Below are 21602 nucleotides of genomic sequence, written 5' to 3'. Positions count from 1 at the left end.
ACTGGAGTTACAGAGAGTTGTGAGCCACCATGCACCATGTGGGTCCTGGGAACAGAACCTGGGTCCCCTGTGAGAGCAGCCAGTGCTCTGAACTGCTGAGCCAGCTCTTCAGCCCCCTCTTGTCAGACTCTTGCAACCCCTTGCCCTTGTCTTTGACCTGTTGAGCTGTTAAACGTTGTCTGTGTTCTCGTCCCTCCTGCTTGCGATTCACCTTTTCACTTTTGTGCCTTTGCCTGTGTGTGTAACGAGCCGTTCTCTGTCCCACCAGCCAGCTCCCAGGTAATGACACAGAGACTTATTATTGTGAAAGCCAAGCCTTAGCTTAGGCTTGCCCTATTAGCTCTTATAACTTAAAGTAACCCATTTATATTAGTCTGCACTTTGCTTTGTGACTTTTTATCTTTCTTTCGTTGTTTGTCTGACTCCCTCCGTGTCTCTTTGGCACCTCCCCTGTGCGTATCTCCTCCCGTTCTCTGTCTTCCCGGAAACCCCACCTATGCCCCCTGCCTGGCTATTGGCCGGACAGCTCTTTCTTATTATTACACCAGTCACACAATACATTCTCACACAGTGTACAAATATTCCACAACATTATGGCCCACACTTTTATGTCTTTGTCTGTCCTGAGACTCGGCTTCCGTGTTTTCTGTTTTCATATGGAATCTGTATAACCACGTAGTTTTTATTCTTTGCTCATGTGTGGCGCATGTAGCATTGATTTGGGACACAGTGTAAACTCAGAACTTTTCCATGTGGGTTTTCACTCGCTCAGCGCCATTGTCACACAGGTTACCCTTTCTCCCACAGGGCAACCTTGGCTTCTTTGTTAGAAACCAGTTAGTCATCAACATGGTCTATTTCTGAACTCTTCTGGATTATTTTTAATCAGGCTGGTGTGTGTGTAATGAATAATATATTATGAATTATGTATGTATGTATGTATGTATGTATGTATGTATGGTCTCAAACTCAAGCCAAGCTTCAGCTTTTTCAAGAGTTAGGACTACAGGCGTGAGTTCTACAACTTTCTTTTTTTTAAGGTTTCGATGCTAGGCATATGCTCTGCCTTGAGCTATCCCTCCAGCCTGGTTTTACTCATTGGGACCCTGTCCCTGTGTTGTCTGAGTTGGTCTTTAGCTTCTTGAGTATCTGGGACTATACTGCACCTGAGTTCAGAGCTTGTAGTTCTCCAGCTGTGATGAGGGGATGTGGACACACTGTTCACTCCCCTTCCTGCCCAAAGGTGATGTTGCTAGGAGCATCACAGCCCCATGAAAAGTGGAGAAGATCATGTATCGCTGGCAGTACATGTGGAGCCAGGCCTGGCGTCTGTTGGCTGTGACTGCTACTTGGCAACTTAGTATTAAGCTTCTTTGCCTTCATATGTGACCTAACATGCCCAGTATAATAAGTGCCAGAGGTCAGCATTGCGTGGAGGAGCTGAAACTGAACTGTCCGAGCTGCTCACTTCTTGTGTACAGAGCTGTGATATCTTGCTTCTAGATGCTGGCCTCCAGGTTCAGTTCTCCCTCTGTCCGCATTGGCCATCTACAGCCAGGTGCTTCTGTGTGCCTTGCACTTTAGCCAGACTGGCTTAGCTTGGTCTGCAGAACCTTCAATTGCTGTCTGTGCAAAAGACCCAGCGACTCCACAGCGTGGCAGGTGCTGATTTGTGGACTGGCTTTTGTCCAGGACTCTACTGAGTGAGCCTGTCTTGTCATTTAATTCAGGGTGGCTTCTGAGTGGAGCTGGCGGCAGCTTTGAGGAGCTAGGCCCACCACCGTAGAGTCATAGTTCCAGCCTTGATGAGCAAGGAGGGAAGTGTCTGCCCCGGCCCTGCCCTGTGCCGGGGCCACTGCTCTCCCAGGGCAGTCACTGGAGTATCTTGTCTCATCAGGATGATCACATGCCACATTCCAGGGCTGTTGCTGATGAGCCTTGACTGGAGCTGATGAGGCCATGCTCCTCAGCTCAGGTTGGTGTATTCCTGCCTGCTTTTGTCTGCTCCCGTGTGCTGGGGGTTTTAGTGACATTCAGAGAATAATTGCAGAGCCTCGGAGATGCTCCCCTGTCACCATGGCCAGTGTCCCAGCTGCTGCCCCAACCCCAGCCTCTCCGAGCAGACCTTCACAAGCCCTCAGTCCCCAGGCTGCTGCACAGGGTGCAGGGTGAAGGTTACAGGGTGTCACATTTCAAGGACCCTACCCCTTTTCACCACAGCAGTTTGTCCCAGAGATGCGCAGGTGTATAGGACGGTCATTGCTGTCCCATGCGTTTACACAGCGCCCAGGGTGTGGTGTTAGTGGAGCTCCCCATTCCTCCGCCTGGGTGATGGCCCCTTCGGAGAAGAGCCGTCCACGGGCAGGGTCTGCAAGAAGCAGTGCACTCTTGTTCTTGCTCTCTCTGGCGTTCTCACGCTCACTTTTGTCATGTAGCCAAGGCTACCCTCCAACTTGTAATCCTCCTGCCTCAGCCTCCTAAATACTGGAATGATAGGTATGATCATGCCACCTGGTAGTTGTGCAGTTTTTGTTTTTAAGATTTATTTATATTACTTTTCATTATGTGTGTGTATTTGTATATTATTAGCGCAGTGCCCTTGGAGACCAGAGGCATCAGATTCCCTGGAATTGGAGTTAAAGACAGTCGTGAGCTGCCATGTGGGTGCTGGGAACCAAATCATGTCCTCTGGAAGAGCAACATGTACTCATAACCACTGAGCATTTCTCCAGCCCCATTTGTACAGCTCACTCAGGTGACAAGCCGGCTCAGTGGGTGTAGGTTCTTGCCACTAACCTGATGACCGGAGTCTGATCCCTAGGACCCATGGTGAAAGGAGAGAGCAGGCTCAGGAGAGCTGTCCTCTGACATCCACACACGTGTGCATTCCACGTGTGCATTCATGCTGTTGTTCACATGTAAGTAGACAAATAAATGCAGCAATTTTTTTTTTTTTAAAAAAGCTTTTTTCATCTTCCTTCCCACCCGGAGCCACCAGGCTGCTGGCCCTGTATTGTACTGCTGGACACTGGAGTGCATGATAGGAGCATGCGCTGGCCTCAGGAAAACCTGTCCTTAGTGTGGGCAGGAGGCTGGAGGTTGGTGAGGGCTGGCGGTGCGAGCCAGTGTGTGAGCTTCGGTGGGCCCTCTCACCCTGGGAGCCATGTGGCCGTTTTAAAAGAGGAGTTTGCATCTGAGTTTTTCTCTCTTCATTTTGCCACAGACAGAATTGTATCACACATCTCTAAAACGAGTAAAATGGCATTTCAGCTTCTAGTCTTTATAGACTCCCTGAACTTTAGGAAAGATCATTCCGGTCCCTTTTCATTAATAATGAAAACCAAGGGGCAATAAAATGTTCTTAGTGAGAGCCTAGCAGGAATGCCGCTGCGGCGGTGAGGGTGAAGGGTGGGCCGGCAGGGAACTAACTACAGGTGTTTCTTAGGCCTGGGGAGGGCAGAGCTCCTGCGTGGTGGACAGCTGTGCAGGGTCTGAGCTCCCGCATCTCAAGCTCTGGAGGCTGCTTGGCCTCAGGGTCTTGATGTCAGCAGAAAGAGGCTGCGCTTGTCCAAGCATGGGAGGTGGGTGGGTGTGTGTGGCAATGCAGCTGATTCAGCAGACTTGGGGTCTGCTCGGGTTGCCAGCTTAGTATAATTGCCTTCTTGTAGGCTACTCAGTGGCCTGGGGCAGTTTGAGGGTTAATGGTGAATGTGGTTTGCTGATCGGGCAGCACCCATGGGAAGGTGTCCTCTGGGGATCTGGGTTGCATGGACAGATGTCCCTTTGGAACAAGGACCCTCTCGAAGAGTGGCAAGGTCACTCCTTCGCCACACTTTTCTCCTGAAAATGGGCTTCTCCCTCTCGAGAGGTTGGTTGGATTTTACCTCTGGTATGAAAAGCAAAGGTAACTAGAAGAGAAGGAAGGAGCTGTGGAAAGGCCCGGGCAGGGCTCAGAGACTTTACATTCCAGGGTCCAACTGAGAGGGGTCTCAGAGCCTCTGTGGAGCTAGAGGGAATTCGAGGCACACAGGGATGTCCACGACAGGCGAGGCAGTCCTTGCCTTCATGGGTGGCCTTTTCATCACAGGGTAGTCCAGACAGATTTTGGGTACATCCTTGTTAACCAGAACTCACAAAAGAGCACATTCACACACACACACACACACACACACACACACACACACAGAAAGAGAGAGAGAGAGAGAGAGAGTTGCTTGCCACTTAAGACCATAAGCAGAACCAAAAGAGATGAGGCATTTATGAGGACTAATATCCATGCTACATAAGAAGGAGGGGGGAAGGAATTGAAGTAGAAATGGAAAGCACACACTGGGACAAGCACTGTGTATGTGGCTGGTGGCTGGGTTGCAAAGCCCTATGGAGGGAATCTGTGTCTCTTCGAGTCACAGCCATGCACTCCTTCTGTCCCGTGTCCCCATGAAGTCTCAGGTTTTCTGGTGGCCCGTATGAGAGCATGTGTGGTGCAGTTACAGGTCAGGGAGGGGTCTGTGTGTCAGCAAGGAAGGAGGTCGTGTGGAATACCAGACAGCTGTGGGAAGACTCTGAGAATGGGAGGGGAGAGGAGACTCAGACATGCACCTCTTGCTTTCCATGTGTATAAATGTTCTGGGAAGGGTGACGTGGAGCTCTGGCTGTTGTTGGTGGCAGAGGGTGCCTCTTTACAGTACACTGACTCCTGCTACTTGATGCTTAAACTATGAGTCTTGTCAGTATATGTAAAACAGAAATGGGAGTTGAAGGCTGGGAGAAGCCATTATGTTAATTGCAGTTTTATGGCCAAGATGAGCTGGGCCATGTTGGGGAATCCCATGTGGACTCCATGAGTACAGGAGTACATTCTTTCAATCTCTTCTTGCCTCTTGAAAGTGCTGTTTAGTAGCCCAGATAGGAGGGGTGTGCTCCTCACCTTCTTGGAGGTCATGGGGACTTGGCTTCCCTGGTCAGGCCACATGCCCATAGCCCCAACTGCATGCTGGCATCCCACCACTAAGCCTGATGGAAGTCATGCTCCTCTCCTTTCGTCCTGAGACAGCAGGTCCGCCAGTGAGCTTGCAGGCACAGGGGGAGAGGGGAAGTAGAGGCAGGAGAGCTCTCTGAAACACCAAAGCTGGTTACAGCCCTCCTCTGAGGGTTCCCATAGTGCTCCTGGCTCCTGGCTCCTGGCTCCTGGATCCCGGCTCCCAGACTCACCTTTGGACAAGTCTTTCGGGCACCTTGCGGGCAACCATTCCATTGACTCTGTACCTAGTTTCATCCAAGACTGCCAAGTGTGCCCACGGTGGTCCTTCCTCATGGCAGAGCCCCAGAGAGGAGGCCAGCTGACCTTGTTCCAGAGGCCTGGAGAGAGCAGGCCAGAGTACTTACCCAAGCCCCTCACAAACCATCCATGGGATGGTAGAGAACCGACCTCTCTCATGCAAGTAGAATCTTATCTGGAACTGTGCAGACTTTGCCCAAGACCCCAGTGGAAGCCTGAGACGGGACTCTACATACACAGCTGTAACACAGTACACATTAGGCATAGTAAGAGCAACAGTAACAAAGTGTGACTATGGCAGTGTGCTGAAATAGTCCCCCCCCCCCCTTCTTGACAGGTGATCTTGCTAGTGTTTCCCTTCTTATTGGGAACTTTCACTTTTTTCCTCCAGAGGGAAATGCTTAGGCTTTTCTCGGGCAGATTCAGATTACCAGCACCTCTGCCCTCATGCTCTGAGACCATTGTCAGGTGAAGTAAGGGTCACTGAGACTGTGCTTGGGCACTTGAGACAGGATGGTGGGCGGCATGTGCTCGGTGAGTAGCATATACTGTGTGGATACACGAGACAGAGCTAAGTGGAGCCCTGGTAGGCCAGAGCAGGGTGGCTTGGATGCCCTCATGCTACTTAGAATGGTGTATATTGTTTGAAGCCTATGGGTTGTTTCTTTCTGGAATTTTCCATTTGCTGTTTTCAGATCACAATTATAGAAAGGAAAAACTTGAGCAGGCCTGTATGTGCTGGTCGGTTCTGTGTGAACTGGCCAGGAGGAGCCTATCCTGGGTTGAGGACTGGATGCTCAGTCCACTTTCCTCAACAAAATGGCAAACTCTCTTCCCAAAACTTCCTTGACCCCTGATCTCCTCTGTGACCCTTGCAAAAGTGTCCCCTACTTCTAGTTTGCCCCAGAGCTAGCCTAGCTTTCTCCTAAAATCCAGAGTTCTGATTGTAACACTTCCTCTTCTGCATCCTTCAGTGCCAACCCTCTGCTGTGGGCTAGTCCTTGGGTGGCCCCTCCCCTTCCCCTCCCTCCCCTTCTTCCCTTCCTTTCCTTTCCCCTCTGCAGAGCCTCCAGGACACAGGCCTTGGCTCTGTCCCTCAGCACCCTGAGAAGTGGTCTTGCTTTGTCATTGCAGACTTGTGTCTTCAGTGAGCAGAACAGGGAGGCCCAGATCACCATGGGCCCTGGTTTATCTCTCTGTGTGGTGTGCACACACTAGCCTCTGTAATGATCCTTTGTCCCTTGACCTCATAGGCCAGGCCAAAGGCCCTCACATCACCTCTGATCTGACCCCCAAGGCTGGAGACCCAGCTCACAGCTGCATCAGCTCTCATGGTCAGGTGGCTCGCTTCCATCTCAAGTGCGGCAGATGGTTCTGGGAACCTGGGAAGAAGAGGGGAGAGCCGAGCAGATGTTCTGATGGCCACGTGCTGCTTTCTACAGCTGTGTGTCTCACTCGCCTGCCAGCTGAGACACTCCCAATCCTAGGAGGGCTGCTGGAGACCTGTCCTAGCTTTCCTACTCATTTTTTTCCCTTCTGTCACTAGGCCCCGGAAGTTCCCGATGGCGAGATTACGGTGCCTTGGCCATCATCATGGCAGGAATTGCATTTGGCTTTCATCAGCTCTACAAGGTAAGTTGCCTCCCTGGGGCTGCAAGCGTTTGGTGTCGAGCCATCTCTCCTGATCCTGGTTCTGCACTGTGGATGTTCAGCCCTAGAGCACAGTGGCTGAGGTGGATTGGGGGCTCACAGGCCCTGACTTCAACTTTCCTCCCTGCCCCCATCCCCACCCCAACATGTCCTAAAGGCCAAGGCAGGTCTTTAGGGCAATGCCTGGTACCAATGAGAAATATATAAATTGGAGAGACAGAACAACCTAGTGGTTAAGAGCTTGGACTCTGGAGCCTGGCTGTGTGTGTTGAAACTGACTCTGTCCCAGAGTACACAGGTCTATCTGTAAGATGGGGCTGGAACTGATGCTCTGATTTTGCAGTGGTGTGAAAGTACCTACCCACGTTGGTATTCTTGCTTTGGGTACAATACCCAGTAAAGGAGCGGACATGGTGAACCCTGAGAGGGCCTTTGGTTTTTGACAGTTTTGCCCAACTGCCCCAGTAGGTGTTCTGAGCCCACTGAAGATAGGGCAGGGGCGCTGCGTTCCTCAGTAGGTCAGGTGTATTAGCACATCTGCTGGGTATGGTCTGTAGAGCTCCTCTCAGGGTTGCAGTGAAGGCCAGAGTCAGCCCTTAGGACAGTGCTGGAGTGGTGCTGGCTCCCTGCCTGCTGGCTCATGGGAAGCCCCTTGGATGCCCTTGTTCTACCCTGGTATTTGCAGCTACCCCAGAGAGCCCACTTCTTGTTTTCTGTGGGTCGTGCTAGCATCTGTATACACGCGGGGTTTCCCCTAGGCCTTGTGAGTCAGCCAACCCTCAAAAGCAGCGCTGATGCTCACGGCAGAACTGAAGGCATTCAACAAACACTTTCTCCCATGAGATCAGCGGAAAGACCCAGCCTTGATTGGGAGAAACTAGTCTATAAGATGTGCACAGCCAGGATGGCCCCACATCCAGGCCTGCTTCCCCTGGAGAGAAGCCATGTTCTCTTCTGGGGCCTTGCACTAATCCACTAAACCACTAATCCTGGTTTGGCACCTTTTTTTTTTTTTTTTTAAGGACTCTCCTGAATCCCCAGGCTCGGAGTGTAACTTGCAGCACACGAAATGTGTGTAAACCTTGCATTCGTGGATTCTTAGCTTTTGACTCCGTATAATAGCTAAGGACAGAGTTGTGGCAGAGTATAAATTTTCAGTGTAGTGTCTGTTGCCAGAATAAGAAATTCAGAAGCGAAGTGTTCCAGACTTGGGACTTGACCTCTTGACCTCTGAGCTGGTGTGGAGCCTTGTGTGATTCGGGCAGCCTCTCTCAGGTCACCAGGTGCAGACAGGCACCAACACGGAGTTCACAAGTACCAAGGTCCTGTGAACAGCACATGATTGCCCCATTGCCTGCCCCCTCCCCCAGGGAACAGGAGGTGTGGCACCATGGCTCAGATGTGACACAAAGACTGTCATTTGTTTCCACGGAACACTGGCCACCAGCCTGCTTTAAAAAGAAAGGAAACATTGAAATGTTGATCACAATGGTGACACAAGAATGTCTTCAATATCTGCTGGTGGTTTTCTTTAAGTTTTAAAAATGTAGGGGGCTGTCTTGCTTTGTCCAGGCACAAGAGACTTAGCCAGAGTAGAAGCAGCACTCTCCACTCATGGGCTCTGGCCTCGGGAACGGGGTGGGGGTGGGGGTGGGGGTGGAGGGTGGGGATGGGGGTGGGGGTGGAAAGTAGGTAGAGGGTGGGGATGGGGGTGGGGTGGAGGGTGGGGATGATGGGAGGGGGTGGAGGGGGTGGGGGTTGGTTATGCAGCTGAGACTTTCTTGACTTTTGTACTTAGGAAACGTCAGGCTGAGTTGATGAGTTCCCCTCGGTTGTGGGTAATAACTCACTGTGGCTGCAAAGCACTTTGCAGAATAGAAGTGGCTTCTGTGCATATGCTAAATGATGGGCTTCACTTCGAGTCTCTTGAAATGAGGTCTCCCACAAAGCCTGGGAGAGCTGCTTTTCTTCCCTAGTACAGAACCCACGATGGAGAACATTCCTTCTTCTTTTCTGTCTGGAACCCAAATAGACTAAAAACCTAAGTTCTCTCTGGGTAGCACCTGCCAGGCATGTATGCCCGACTGAAGCAGTGTCTTCTCAGGCTGGTGCAGACCCCACCCCCCTGGATTGGGAGCCAGAAGGTCCCCAGATCCCAAACTGCTTGGTGGCAAAGCACAGGTTCTCTCCTCTGTTCTAACACCTGCTGCCTCCAACCAACCCGTGGGCATCCTTGTCCCAAGCCCTACAGATGACTAGCTGTGCCCCTGACTTCCCAAAGGATGGGGAGGCTGGTCCTAGGTGCTTTGTCTGGTGGCTCTGCAGTCAGCAGCCTTGGCTTTCTGGGTCCTGGGCAATTTCTCCTCTGTCTCTCAGTTCTGGGAGGATCTAAGCTGCTTTGGCTTCCTGTGAAAAAAGCCTCTTCTGGTGTTTAGATGAATCCAAGGTGCCCTCTTTAGTAGGCTTCCGATGTGCGTGCCTTATTCCCACCATGGGAGATCAATGATCCCAGAAGTCTGTTAGTTTTCCTCTAGTCTCTCCAGTAATTCTGTGTTTACTCAGATCTGATGTTGTTTCTGGATGGCTGAGACAGTTTGTTTCCTTTACAGAGTTCAAGTGTTCAAGATTCAGAAAGGGAACAGTGACCACTGCTTTTCTGTCCTCCCCAGCAGCCACCACTGGGGCCAGGGGCTGCCACACCCTTCTGCAGTCTCTCCTTAGAACTTTTAAAGTAGAATTTAAGAGCTGCATAGAAATATATATATCTAAGGAAAGTTTAAGGGGCGAAGTCTCCCTCACAGGGAGACCCTCCCGAGCTTGGGGACAGCTCAGACACCTTGCCTAGCCTATGCTAGCCACCTCTGACTCCTCCTCACCTTCTTTTGGTCTTTGCCCTTGTTCCCATAGAAGTCTTTACGAGGCCGTACCACAGCCTGGTAACTCTCTCAAGCACTTTTTTTCTAGTATGGACTGTGTTGGGTCTTGAGTGACCTGCAGAAGATCAGGGCAAGTTGGTGGTGGGATTTGAGAGGCTCAAGGGGCCACCTCCTCACCCGGTCCCTTCTTGTAGAAGTACTTGCTGCCCCTCATCCTGGGAGGCCGAGAGGACAGGAAGCAGCTGGAGAGGATGGCGGCGAGTCTCTCCGAACTGAGTGGCAGCGTGGCCCAGACAGGTAAAGATTAATGACTCCATCAAGTCACCCCTCAAAGCCCCTCACGCAGCCCCTTTCGGCCCCTCCCTCTCCCTCCGTTTCCACTCTGTGGTGACTTCATTTATCTGCTCTGAGAATCTGTTCACATTTGCAAATGAAGCCGCCGTCATTTCGGTTTAATTTGAAATTGCTTGTTTACTGTCGGCGCGGCCTCAATTAATTATGTTTTTACGGAAAGGCTCCCAACCTCAGAATATTAATAAGGGGAATAAAATGACAGCCTTTCTCAGGGCTGTAAAGTTCATTTTTAATTTCTGCTTGTATGAGGTTTTCAGGGGGGTTTCAGTGATTTTGCCCCTTCCCTGGAAGAATCCAATGCGGGGTCAAGAGAGTCTGTGATTACTGTGGCTCCTGGGACCCCTGCCACCTCTTCTGCTATCGACTCCACACGGACAGCACTCGGTACCCGTTGCCCCAGCGATGGCCCAGATTAGCTGGGACCTGTTGTGGCAGAGGTGGTTTTGTCCTTTATGAACTTGTTTACTAAGTGGACGCTGTGAGCCTAACCCTTGAAGCAGGAAGAGGTCTACCTGTTCCAGGCAGGAGTCTCTGTCCCTCACTAGCAGGCACCTATATAGAGCTGTCTGGAATCCTCCAACTCATCTGTCCCATGAACCATTGCTCCTAGAAGGCAGGACACAGTGGCCGCAGGCCTCAACAGGTTACATGGTGGTGGGGCCTTGGCAAATCCTCAGTGGGGCAGCACGGGACAGGCAAACCGCCACAGATGGGACTTGGGCTTTCCCATTCCTGGATGTGGTGGAGACCTGAGCCCTCCTGGGACTGACACTGTCCTAGAGCACCAAGGACACTGTGAGGCCTGGGAGATGAATGGCTGGAGCTCAGTGGGAGCTAGAGAGCCAGGCACATCACAGCCAGGCGTAATTAGAGGGGAGAGGTTTTGGACGGATACACTGTTGACCACGGACAAGCACACAATGCAGAGATGAAGTAGAGACACCAGAGGTTGGTTACACATAGTGCGGTGGATCACCCCAGGCACAGATAAATTACACACAGCAGGGAGGCAGGCAGCTTGCAGGGGCGTGGGTGAGGAAGGAAACTTGGGCACTAACTTAGCAGACATGTCGCTTTCTTCCCTAGTGACTCAGGTACAGACGACGCTGGCCTCTGTCCAAGAGCTTCTGAGACAGCAGCAGCAGAAGGTCCAAGAGCTGGCCCATGAACTGGCTGCTGCCAAGGTACTTAACTTTGGGCCCTTGGGTCCCCAGGCCAAAGTCTGCTCCATTTAGCGCTAAGCCCTGGTCCTCCGCCTGTATACGGTGTTCTGCGGGCCTGCCGTCCTCCCCGTCTTCTGTCACAGGGTGAAACCTCAGAGGCTGATGGCATCCATCCGAGTAAAGAAGGGAGCACCACTGCATTGAGCATTGGGGTAGCATTTAACCCTCAAGGACAGTATTCCTGCTCCTATGCCACCTCCTGACAGCAGTGGTGAAAGCCACCTTCTGGTGCTGGACCTTTGATGGCAGGCATGCCCCTGAAGGCTGCTTGTAGGTCACAGCCTGGCTGAGGAGAAGTCAAGGCAGCCAGGAGGAGCACCATGGGCAGTCTACTAGTTCCCACTCCACCTAAGGCGCTGGGCTCACCCTGCGGTGGGCAGCTTTCTCAACCCAGAATCCACAGGGTCAGATGATCTGAAAGGCTAGAGCCATGTAGAGCCATGTAGGATGACTAAAGCGGGTTCCGTGCCCCGCTGCCTACGTCTGAGGCTGCCTGCTCAGCAGCAGCCTGAGGCATCAGTCTGTCTGGGGTAAGACCCTCCATCTTCCATTTGCTAGCTGTTAGGGCACAGGTAAGTCACTTCCACGTTCTGAGTCTGTCTGTGAGATGGAGCTGTGACAGCATCTACTTTGTCACACTGCTTATGTGCGTAAGCGTGGTGTCTGTCTGGTCCAGAGCCCAGGATTCAGGTCCTCAGCTTTGAGTGTGGCAGCATCATCCCCAAAGCACCATCTTAGCTAAAGGGATCTGGGAGGCAGCATCTCTTGGGTCCGTGGGAACCTCTGAAGATCCCACCTGAACTGCTCCTGGAGGGTCCCCCAGACTCTGTATAGCTGCATTGCAGATCAGGGAACTGAACATCTTGTGCATTTGTGGTGGAGTCCACCTTCCTTGTGAGGAAGGTCCCCAAGAGCCCTCTCCCAGCGTCCATTCCGTTTTACACATAGGCTGTCTCTCTTCCTGCTCAGCCGGCTGGGGTCGCTACCACTGCTGGGCTGTGTGTCCCCTCTGGGCAACTATAAAGCAGGCAGGACAGTAGCGTGGCCCCACTTGACTGCTGTCACTCAGACCTGTGGCCTGCCCGTGGCCAGCAGCCATTCCGGAAATTGGAAAACTGTTTTCAGGCCCTAAGCATGAGATGAAGTCCACGTGTTGCACTTTAAGGAGGGCGGGGCTGGCTGGTTTGGGGCCCGCTGTGGTCTAGAAGAGTCCCCAGTTGTCACCACTCCCGCCCACAGAACCTTTCTCTGCTGTCCCCGCTGAAGGAGGGCTCTGGCCTGGCATCCAGGCCCACAGTGTGTGCGCACTCCTCCTACCCCATAAACCAAAGAGTCCAGCTATGTTTTCTCAGCTGTAATGTAAGTTTTTATATCTGCCTTCCAAACCCTACTGGAGAACTGTAAAAATGAAAAGGAGAGCTTTAAGTAATTAAAAACCTACATAAAACTGAAGCCTGTGAGTTTGCTACAACTGTTTTTTAAAGAGACTGGCTAAAAAGCCCCAGATGTCAGGTTTTATTTCTAAATCCTGGCATCTGGCACCATGTGCGTTTGGAAATCTGAGTCCTTTGTGGCCGGCGAGTGGAAACTGCTCCCTTGTTAATGGGCTGCTGTAGCTTTCAAGGTCTCGGAGAAGCCAGAACAGTGGCTCTCGGGCCTTGCTGCCTGCTCTGCTGGAGTAGGGACCCTATGGGGATGTGTAGGACCCTGGCCACTCCCTGCTCCCTCCAGAGCGACACCTTCTTTTCTCCTGAGACCGGTAGCTGAGAGGTTTCTTCCGGCAGGGCTGTGCTCAGTGGGCTGTCTAGGCTAGCCTACAGTGCCCCCACCTTATGTCAGGGACCATGGCCCGCAAGGAAGAGCCAGGGGTGTCCCCTCAGCAGCCTGGGGAGAGCCCCTGCCTCGCATGATGCCTGCACACGCTGGCATTACAGACCACACGGCCACCCACAGCCCCGGCTTGTGGACCACTGCCCGACCTTTCCTCTTCGCGGTAAGGTGTGGTCCCTCCAGGGTTAGTGGTAGGAAGGTGTCCTAACCCCTGCCCTGTGGGGAGCAGGTTGATTCCTTCTCTCCACTCAGCTTTGATTTGTCCCAAAGAATGAATGAGATCATGTGGAGTGGGCTTTGGCTAGGGTGCCCTCTTTGACCCTGGGAAGCCTCTGAAGACCAGAGGTCACAGCCAGGGGCAGAGATCACGTGGAGACTACGGAGACTGCATTAGGGTGAGGCCGCCATCTTGGCCTGCTTAAAGTCAGGGCTGTAGACAGCACAGGCGCTCAGGCCCCGTCAGCCTTGTACTGTCCGAAGCTTCCCCTCACTGGTTAGCGCTGACTTCTTGGGGAAGGTGAAGTTTTAGGGGGGCGTTCGTTGTTGAGAGGTAGAGTTTGTGTTTGTTGGTGGTGCTTGAAATGGAAGTTTCAGATATTTAACACAAGTGGAAGATTCTCTGGCTACAGCAGCTCCCCCCCCCCCCCCACACACACAACACACTGTCACCTGCCACTGTGGGCATGTCAGTGTCTGTGGGAGAGATTTCACACACGGTACTGTAACGCCACCTGCGAACATGCGTGACGTAGCGTCGTTGTATACCCGGACAGGGTTTGGGGATTGTTTATTGTAGGGTGTTGTCACAGGCAGATGTGACAGTGGCAGAGTGGGACACAGAATTGCTTGCAGCTGATGCCACACCCAGGGTCCTCCCACCCCTGACTCAGGCTGGCAGCAGGCACCACTGTGACCCATGTCACCTGTTCTGACTTTCAGGCCACCACATCAACCAACTGGATCCTGGAGTCCCAGAATATCAATGAGCTCAAGTCGGAAATCAACTCCTTGAAAGGGCTTCTTCTGAATCGGTAGGAGAGGAAGCTCAGGGCTCGGTCCTGTCCAGGGTCAACCTGGGGGTGGGGGGGGGGGTGAGGCTGGCCCAGCCGTCACAGGTCAGCAGGACCCCTCACTGAGCTGGAAGATAAAGACCTTGAGCCTGACCCTAGGCCTCCTGCCTCCCCTCCCAAGGGGCCCTCTCACACAGGGCCACAGTGTTCTTAAGTGTCACATAAAATGACTGTGTAAGAGAGACACTGCTGAGGCAGAGAACCCTTGCCACACAGGGCACGAGGCAGCCGCTTCTTCCTGAGCAGGCAGTCTTGTCTCAGACAGCAGCCTGCTGAGGGCTACAGGGTGTGAGAGGTGTGTCACCTCCCCTTGGGAAGCTCCTGGTGTCCTGTAGTAGCAGCACATTGTTCTCAGCGCAACCCTTATTGGAAAGTGACCAGGTCAAAAAGCTGAAAGTATAGTGGCCGGGAAGCTGGAATGTCCATCATTCTGCCTGAGTGCGCCCTGGCAGAATGTGTCTGGACATGCGCATGTCTGCTTGGCCAGGGGCAAGACCATGACACCCAAGGTGGGCTTTAAGGGGGTGACAGGGGTGGGGTAAGGGTGCTGTGATGAGCCTAGGCTAGAAGTTTCCTGAAGCCTCCCACATGACGATGGGGGGGGGTCAAGGACATATGGATGGACGGACATGGTGTCTGCAATCCAGGCAGGGCAGGTGGATTGTTCTTAGAAGTCTCTGGCTGTCCACACCTAGAAGGTAGGTGGCTCTGTGGCTAGAGAATGCATGCAGGCCGTGGGTGACCCTGAAGCCAAGCAAATGACAAACTGAGTCCCTTGGTGCGTTTGTCCAGCTGCTGACGAGTGGTGCAGGGTGTGGTATGTGTGCCACCAGGTGGGCTCTGGGGGTCGAAGGCTGACTCTGCAACTTGGCGCTGGCACGCTGGCAGGCGGCCCACGCTGGACAGGAGCAGGACTTGCCCTGTTCTCAGCACTTAGCGACATAGAGTGTCCTTTCTGAGCCATGGCCGTGCTGGCCTAACTTCCCAGGTCTGTCCTGGGATGGCATCAGTCTGGGCTGGCTGCTGCTGGCCCAGGGCTGAGAAGGAGAGCTGGCTTTTCCTCGGTCAAAGCCTTAGGCTCACAGGTCTCCAGCAAAGGCTTCTGATAGCACCTTTTGCTCTCAATGCCCCTGCTTGCCTGGCCAGTAGCCAGGGTCCCGCTGCTGCCTTTTGCCACAGGAGTGGAGCAGGGACAGTGTTGAAGGGGGGGGGGGGCAGGCCCAGAGTGTGTTGGGCCCTCCTGCCCTGGGTGGTGAGGCTGCACTAGACAGTGTAGGGCGGCCCGGGGCACTGATGACACCTCCACTGGGCCCAGAGGCTTTACGCTCAGAAGGGGAGGGAAGGGCTCCGTGCAGCCCTCTGCCTTGGGCCCTGGAGAAGCTGCTCCCTCACTGAGCCTTCCGGGGTCAGGGGTCAAGGGAGTGTGGATGGCGCTGGATGCCTTCACCAACCTCTACCACTTTTTCCTCTTCCACTGCCAGGAGGCAGTTCCCCCCCTCCCCATCAGCCCCGAAGATCCCCTCCTGGCAGATCCCAGTGAAGTCACCGTCACCCTCCAGCCCCGCGGCCGTGAACCACCACAGCAGCAGTGACATCTCCCCCGTCAGCAACGAGTCCACGACATCCTCTCCTGGGAAGGAGAGCCACAGCCCTGAGGGCTCCACAGCCACCTACCACCTGCTGGGCCCCCAAGAGGAGGGTGAGGGGGTGGTAGATGTCAAGGGCCAGGTGAGGATGGAGGTGCAGGGTGAGGAGGAGAAGAGGGAGGACAAGGATGAGGAGGATGAGGACGATGACGTGGGCCATGTGGATGAGGAAGGCGTCCTTGGGGTACAGAGGGAAGACCGGCGGGGCGGGGACGGGCAGATCAATGAGCAGGTGGAGAAGCTGCGGCGGCCAGAGGGTGCCAGCAACGAGAGTGGGCGAGACTAGGGCTGGCGCTCGCCTGCCCACCCTTGCAGCCCCGGTACATCGGTGGCGGGGGGCATGAATTGAGGCTCTGCCTCCATGAGGGTGGCCGGCACCCAGGTAGGTGGTGAGGCTGTCCTCAGATGCAGCAGTGTGGGGTGCATCTCTGTTCGGCAGCCTCCCAAACACCTTCCCCAACCCCAGTGGCTCTGGCTGTTCAAGGCCAGGCGGAGGACTCCAGAGCCCTGTGCTCAAGCCCCTGTCGACCCCTCCCGGGCAGTGTCTTGTCCAGGTGTGTCCTCTGCGTATCTTGACTACCTGACACCATGCATGGCCAGAGCTCATGTCATCTCCCGCCTCCTGTCACCTCGGTGCAGGGGGATCTGTGGCCCCGTGGTCTTGCTGTTTCCTACTGTGCTCTGGCTTGGCCTGTGGCTTCTTTTTTGCCTGTTCCAAAAGCCAGAGCCCTGGACCTGCTCCTCATCTATTGACCTGCCAGGATCCAGCCCTCTGCAAACCGGGTCCTGGCTGACAGCTGCTGCCCTTGGGCACCTGCCCAGCCCACCTGCCCTGTTGTCCTGTATCCCACACCAGGGCATCCTCGCTTGCTGTGGCATGGTTTGGCTACTCGGTGGCGAGGCGTGCAGTGGGGCCGGCAGCAGGGCCTTCCTGACCAGCGGGCACGCCTGTCCTTCCCACTGAGAAACATGTTCATTTATGTGATCATGTATAGATTTCAGAATATAAGATATGACTGTACATAATTGTAATAAACATGAGTTGCCATATTTAACTCCTGGCTCTGACCTCATCTGCTAGCACCTGCGTCTCCGAGGTGGGTCTCAGCTAAAGCTCTACCGGGTGACCACCAGAGAGAGTAGGGCCCTGAGGGACGAGGGCTCCCAGGGACCTGTCAGAGTCGCTCACCCAGAACTGGAGGGGCTCCTTCTTGTGCTGGTGTCTGTGGAGGGCGACATTCCCCTGAGAGCAGAAGGGACTGTTACTGTATATAGGCCTGCTGCTGTGGGATGAGCTGCCTTCCTTAAATGGATGCACATTCCCCAGGAGCCTGGCTGTGCTCTACGTCCCTCGCTTGCCCGCTTGCTCGAGCCCTCCCTGTCTCCCTTTAACCTTCACAGTGTGCTGAGCTATGGCCAGAAAGCCCGTGCAGGAGGCGCGCCCTCCAAGGGCCGCTCTCTGTTCCTTTCACTGGGGTGTGGCCAGGCCTGGAGCCGTGGAGAATCCCTTCCGTGTGCCTTGTGTGCTGTGGTCCTGAGAAGTGTAGAGTGCCTGGTAATGGCCAACCCTGCAGGTGGGGCCGTACAGCAAGGCCCACGCCCGTCCAGTGGCCTTGGAGGTCACCGCTCCCCATTGTCCCGGGCAAGGAGGGGAGGGCATACCAGTGTGGCTGAGGGGGTTTGTGGCTTCGGGCTGTTTTGAACCAGAAGATGCCTACCTCCCATCTCTCTGGCTGTGTCTCAGGTCTTGCCTTTATCACCTCACGTGAACCCTCGGGTCCCCAGACAGAAGCAGGGCCCTGGAGGAAGCTCTCCCTGCATTCATCCTTTTCCTCGTGTCCCTGGGGAAGCCATGTTCCTTCACTCCTGGGGACGACCGGCCTGCATGGCCGGGGGTCCTTGCTTTCCCAGGAGCCCCAGGAAGTCCCAGTGTCAGGAGGCAGGTGGGTGGACCTGAGATGGGCCATCAGAGGGCTGGGCCTTATCCCTCTAGTGAATGGGACACGGGGATCCTGGGAACATTGTTGCTAGGCAATCACAGCCCCCTTTGGTTCAGTGACCATTTGTTACTCTTTGTAATTTCTGAGGTCCCCTTAAAGGGAACCAGAAAAGACTAGAAGGGCAGATGCCCTGGGACAGAAACGAAGCCAAAGTGGGGGCCTGGACAAAGTGCTGGCCATGGCAGCCCCCCCACACCAGCACCACACAGTGCTCTGCTTGCTCTGAAGTGAGAGCTGGACCTGAGTCCTCTGGGCCTCACCCACCGCCCCTGCATTTCCCCCACCTGGGGGCGGTACCAGGTCAGAGGGGCCTGGGCACAAGCTCAGAGGGGAAGGGACAGAAACCTGGCTTCAGCTTTTGAGGACAGAGTCTGGCACAACTTCAGGGAGAAAAAGCCCCTCCCCAAAACTGCGTGAGGGCTGCCTAATAAAGGCGGCTGCTGGACGGGGGAAACTGCCCTTTGGGAAAAAAAAAGCCTTTCATTAGAAAAATAATGCATTTCATCCAAATAAGGTAAAAATATTTGGAATGGGGCAGAAGTGAGCAGCAGGCAGCGCCTGTCAGGCCCTTTCTGGAAGGGAGTACATTATTAAACGCAATTACGATGCCTTTTTATAAAGTGTCGTTTGGGAGAGGACAAACCCCAGTGCTTGGAGACTGTGCCCAGCTGTCTCCCCCCCCCCCATGAGCTCCCCTCAGACCCTGGCCTCCCCCAGTGCTGGGTGACTCATTGGAACTACCTTGGGTAGGATGGGGGGAGTTCCACCCAGGGAGGAAGGGTGCTGGGGGGAGGGGGTGCATGGCCTGAGCTTGTCGTGAGGTCTGTGGTGAGCATCCCAGGTTCTGTCGGAGGGGAAAGGAGCACTAAGGGACTGTTAAGTTTGTACCCAAAATCCTGGGCCTCTCTATAGTATGCATATAGTTAGGGAGAGTCTGTGACTTGGGAGGACTGAGTTGTGGCTTGTGTTGACAGGGTTCTCTCTCCTCTGTGTGCCGAGTGAATTGCTCTTTTACAGGACAGTGGTCTGTGATTGTCCTTTGGGGCCCTCATACCCCCTACTTACTCTGGGACCCATCCAGGCTTGAGAAGGCACTGGCTGTTGAGGGGTCTCGGCGAGGGCTCTCCTCCTCCAAAGGACTGCCCTGCCCCTGCCCCTGCCCCTGCCCCTGCCCCTGCCCCTGCCCAGGGGAGGAGGCGGTGTGCTGTAGTCACTGGGTTCAGGGCTGCTTATGCTGGTCTAAACACTTCTGTGGGACACCAGAGGAGAAGGCACTAGGGAGGTCCCACTCGTGAGGAGCATTCCCTGGGCACGAAGCCCAGGCCTCGCTGGGCTTTTGGCAGGTGGAGCCTGGCCACTCTCCTCAACCTGCTCCTGGCCTGGCACAGGTTTTTCCCTTCCAGACCCACCCTGTCTGGCCAAGCAGCTAAAGGAGGTATCTTAGATGATATCTCAGGGTCTCTACACAAGGTAACATGCCCATGCCATTGCACACATTAAACGTGGCCACAGGGGCCTGCTGTTTCCACACCCCTGCCCGCACAGCCCAACTCTCAGGTCATAACTGCACGACTCCTCATCACACTGAGTTTGGGAGTTCAGCCTGCCTTTTGGGTGACATTACCTGAAATATGAACGAGTCTGTATAGTTTCCCTTGGTGTGCTTATTGCAGCTTGATAAGGAGGTGCCTGGGGAGATTTTAAAGGGACGGGGTGTTGGGTCCAGGAGCTTGTGACTCTAACCCCAGCTACCCAGAGGCTGCAGCAGTGAAATGTGTTTTGAGCCTGGGAGCTCCAGGCTCTGGAGAGACCCTCAAAGAGTAAAGAAGCCCAAAGGAGTGGAACAGTAGGGTCGTGGCTTTAGATGCAGCCATTCCATCACTTAACAGTACAGTCAACAAACCCAGCCTAAGCTGAAAAGTTAAGTGGGAAATTCCCATAATGCACTGGTGTCCGAACTCACGCCCACAGCAGCATGGCACACTGGCACGGGGCCATTTCTCTTGCCGTGGCTGTGGACTATGAGCTATGGCTGCTTCTGGCTGACTGCTTTGGGTTTTGTGTGTGCGTGTGCGCACATTTGTGAATGTGTCCATGGAGGCAGAGATGGCCTCTGATGTCATCGTAGGAAAGCTGTCCACCTCCTTTGAGAATCGCTCAATGGCCTGCAGCACGCCAGTCAGGCTTGACTGGCCATGAGCCCTAGGGATCCAACAGTTTCTGCCTCCCAGCCCTGAGATTACAAGGGTGTGCCACCATGCCAGCATTTCCCCGTGGGTTCTAGGAGTCAAACTGGGTCTTGGTACTTGAAGGGCAAGCGCTTTTCCAACCGAGCTGTCACTCCAGCCCCTCCCTCGGACCGTGGTTTCCACGGAACCTAAATGAAGCTATGGTAACATGGGGAGGGGGGCAGCTCGATGTCTGGCTAGCTTATCACCCGACTGTCGTCATCTCCAGGCAGGGCGCTGCCAGTGCAAGGGGCCTGGTTACACACAGGACACAGAGTTGGCATCGAGAGGCTCAGGCAAAGCTAAGGGCTAGAAGTTTTGAAGCAGGCAGGGCCAGGGAAATTCCTTGGTGTGGAAACCCTTTAATGACATGACCCCAAAAAGGCCAAGCGGCCACCTTCCACATCCTGGAAGTCACTTTCCGTCAGCTTGCTTCCAGATTGGGATAGCTCTTGCCAGAAAGGATGGCACAGGTAGCCCTCTTCGTTTCTGCAAGGGCTTCCGGCACTCTAGGGCCTTGCTTCTTGGAGGTCTGACCTGTCCTTAGGCAGCAGAACTTTCATCCATGTGTCCTGGCTCTGGGCCAGGACATCTGCAGAGCCAGGACCACCTCTCGTGATGGTGAATGGACACCTGTGTTGCCCAATGGCCTGGATATACTGCCCAGCAAAGACACTGTCTTAGTGCCGCGTGTACTCCCTGGGCTGGAGACAAGGCCCACTCTAGCAGCCGGTCCCAATGCAGAGCACCCTGGCCAGCCCTGTCTGAGAAGGAGACTGTCTGCTGAGATCAGCTGTGCGCCTGCACAGCTGTCTCTCATTCATTCCTCGAGGTTACAAAACTCTTGAATTTGCCCCAGTTTGGGTGTTGAAGCATCACACCACCACAGCTAATTAAACCCCAGAACAAAAACATGTTTTAAAGCCTTTTGTACCAAATCCAACAGGCCACAGGGAACACCATGGGCCCTGGGCCCTGGGGTGGGTGCCACCCACAGCAGCTAGCTCCCCTCCCGGCTCTAGGGGTAGGGCTAGGACCTCATCTAAGTGGGCTCGCGGACCTGATGCAGGGGTGTGTGCCCTTGGCCATTCAGGGGCAGTAACCCATTCTCTGGAGGGACACCTGGTGCCTCTACCTGGGCACTGCCTGAAGGTGGCTAGAATGCTGGTCCCGCCATTCCCTGACTCTGTCCAGGAGCAGAAAGCCCAAGGGCAGGAAATGCGGGGGTATTTGGGGGGACATTCGAGATTAGTGAACTGCCAAATTCCTGGGCCCCCTCAAAAACTGCTTTCACGCCTTGAGCCCTGCCCTGATGACTACTGTGCTGTGCCCAGAAAGAGCCCCGTGGCCACACCACCCACCAGCCTATCACCAGCTGAGCTTGTGACTTGGCTCCCTGCCTCCCCACTGGCCCCACGGGAGGCAGCACAGCCCACCAGGGCCTGTG

At 54.2% G+C, this 21602-nt stretch overlaps 1 protein-coding gene across 3 annotated transcripts in view; it reads left to right on the top strand.

Annotated features, from left to right (window-relative positions):
* The window catches only part of Pex14 (peroxisomal biogenesis factor 14), a 134319-nt gene extending 117337 nt beyond the window's left edge, over window positions 1-16982 (top strand). For 2 of the 3 annotated variants that reach the window (XM_051173859.1, XM_051173860.1), the window contains 5 exons: window positions 6825-6910; window positions 9999-10101; window positions 11245-11342; window positions 14151-14242; window positions 15763-16982. In XM_051173859.1, coding sequence (XP_051029816.1) covers window positions 6825-6910; window positions 9999-10101; window positions 11245-11342; window positions 14151-14242; window positions 15763-16213 — 830 coding nt within the window. In that variant the 3' untranslated portion in view covers window positions 16214-16982. The remainder of the gene's footprint in view (window positions 1-6824; window positions 6911-9998; window positions 10102-11244; window positions 11343-14150; window positions 14243-15762) is intronic. The other variant, XM_051173861.1, reaches the window with a different exon arrangement.
* The last annotated feature ends 4620 nt before the right edge of the window (window positions 16983-21602 follow it).

The sequence above is a fragment of the Phodopus roborovskii genome, unplaced genomic scaffold (genome assembly GCF_943737965.1).
Source record: "Phodopus roborovskii unplaced genomic scaffold, PHOROB, whole genome shotgun sequence".
Classification (NCBI taxonomy): domain Eukaryota; kingdom Metazoa; phylum Chordata; class Mammalia; order Rodentia; family Cricetidae; genus Phodopus; species Phodopus roborovskii.
Note: the sequence above shows the minus strand (reverse complement) of the source record. Positions and strands in the feature narration are given on the sequence as shown.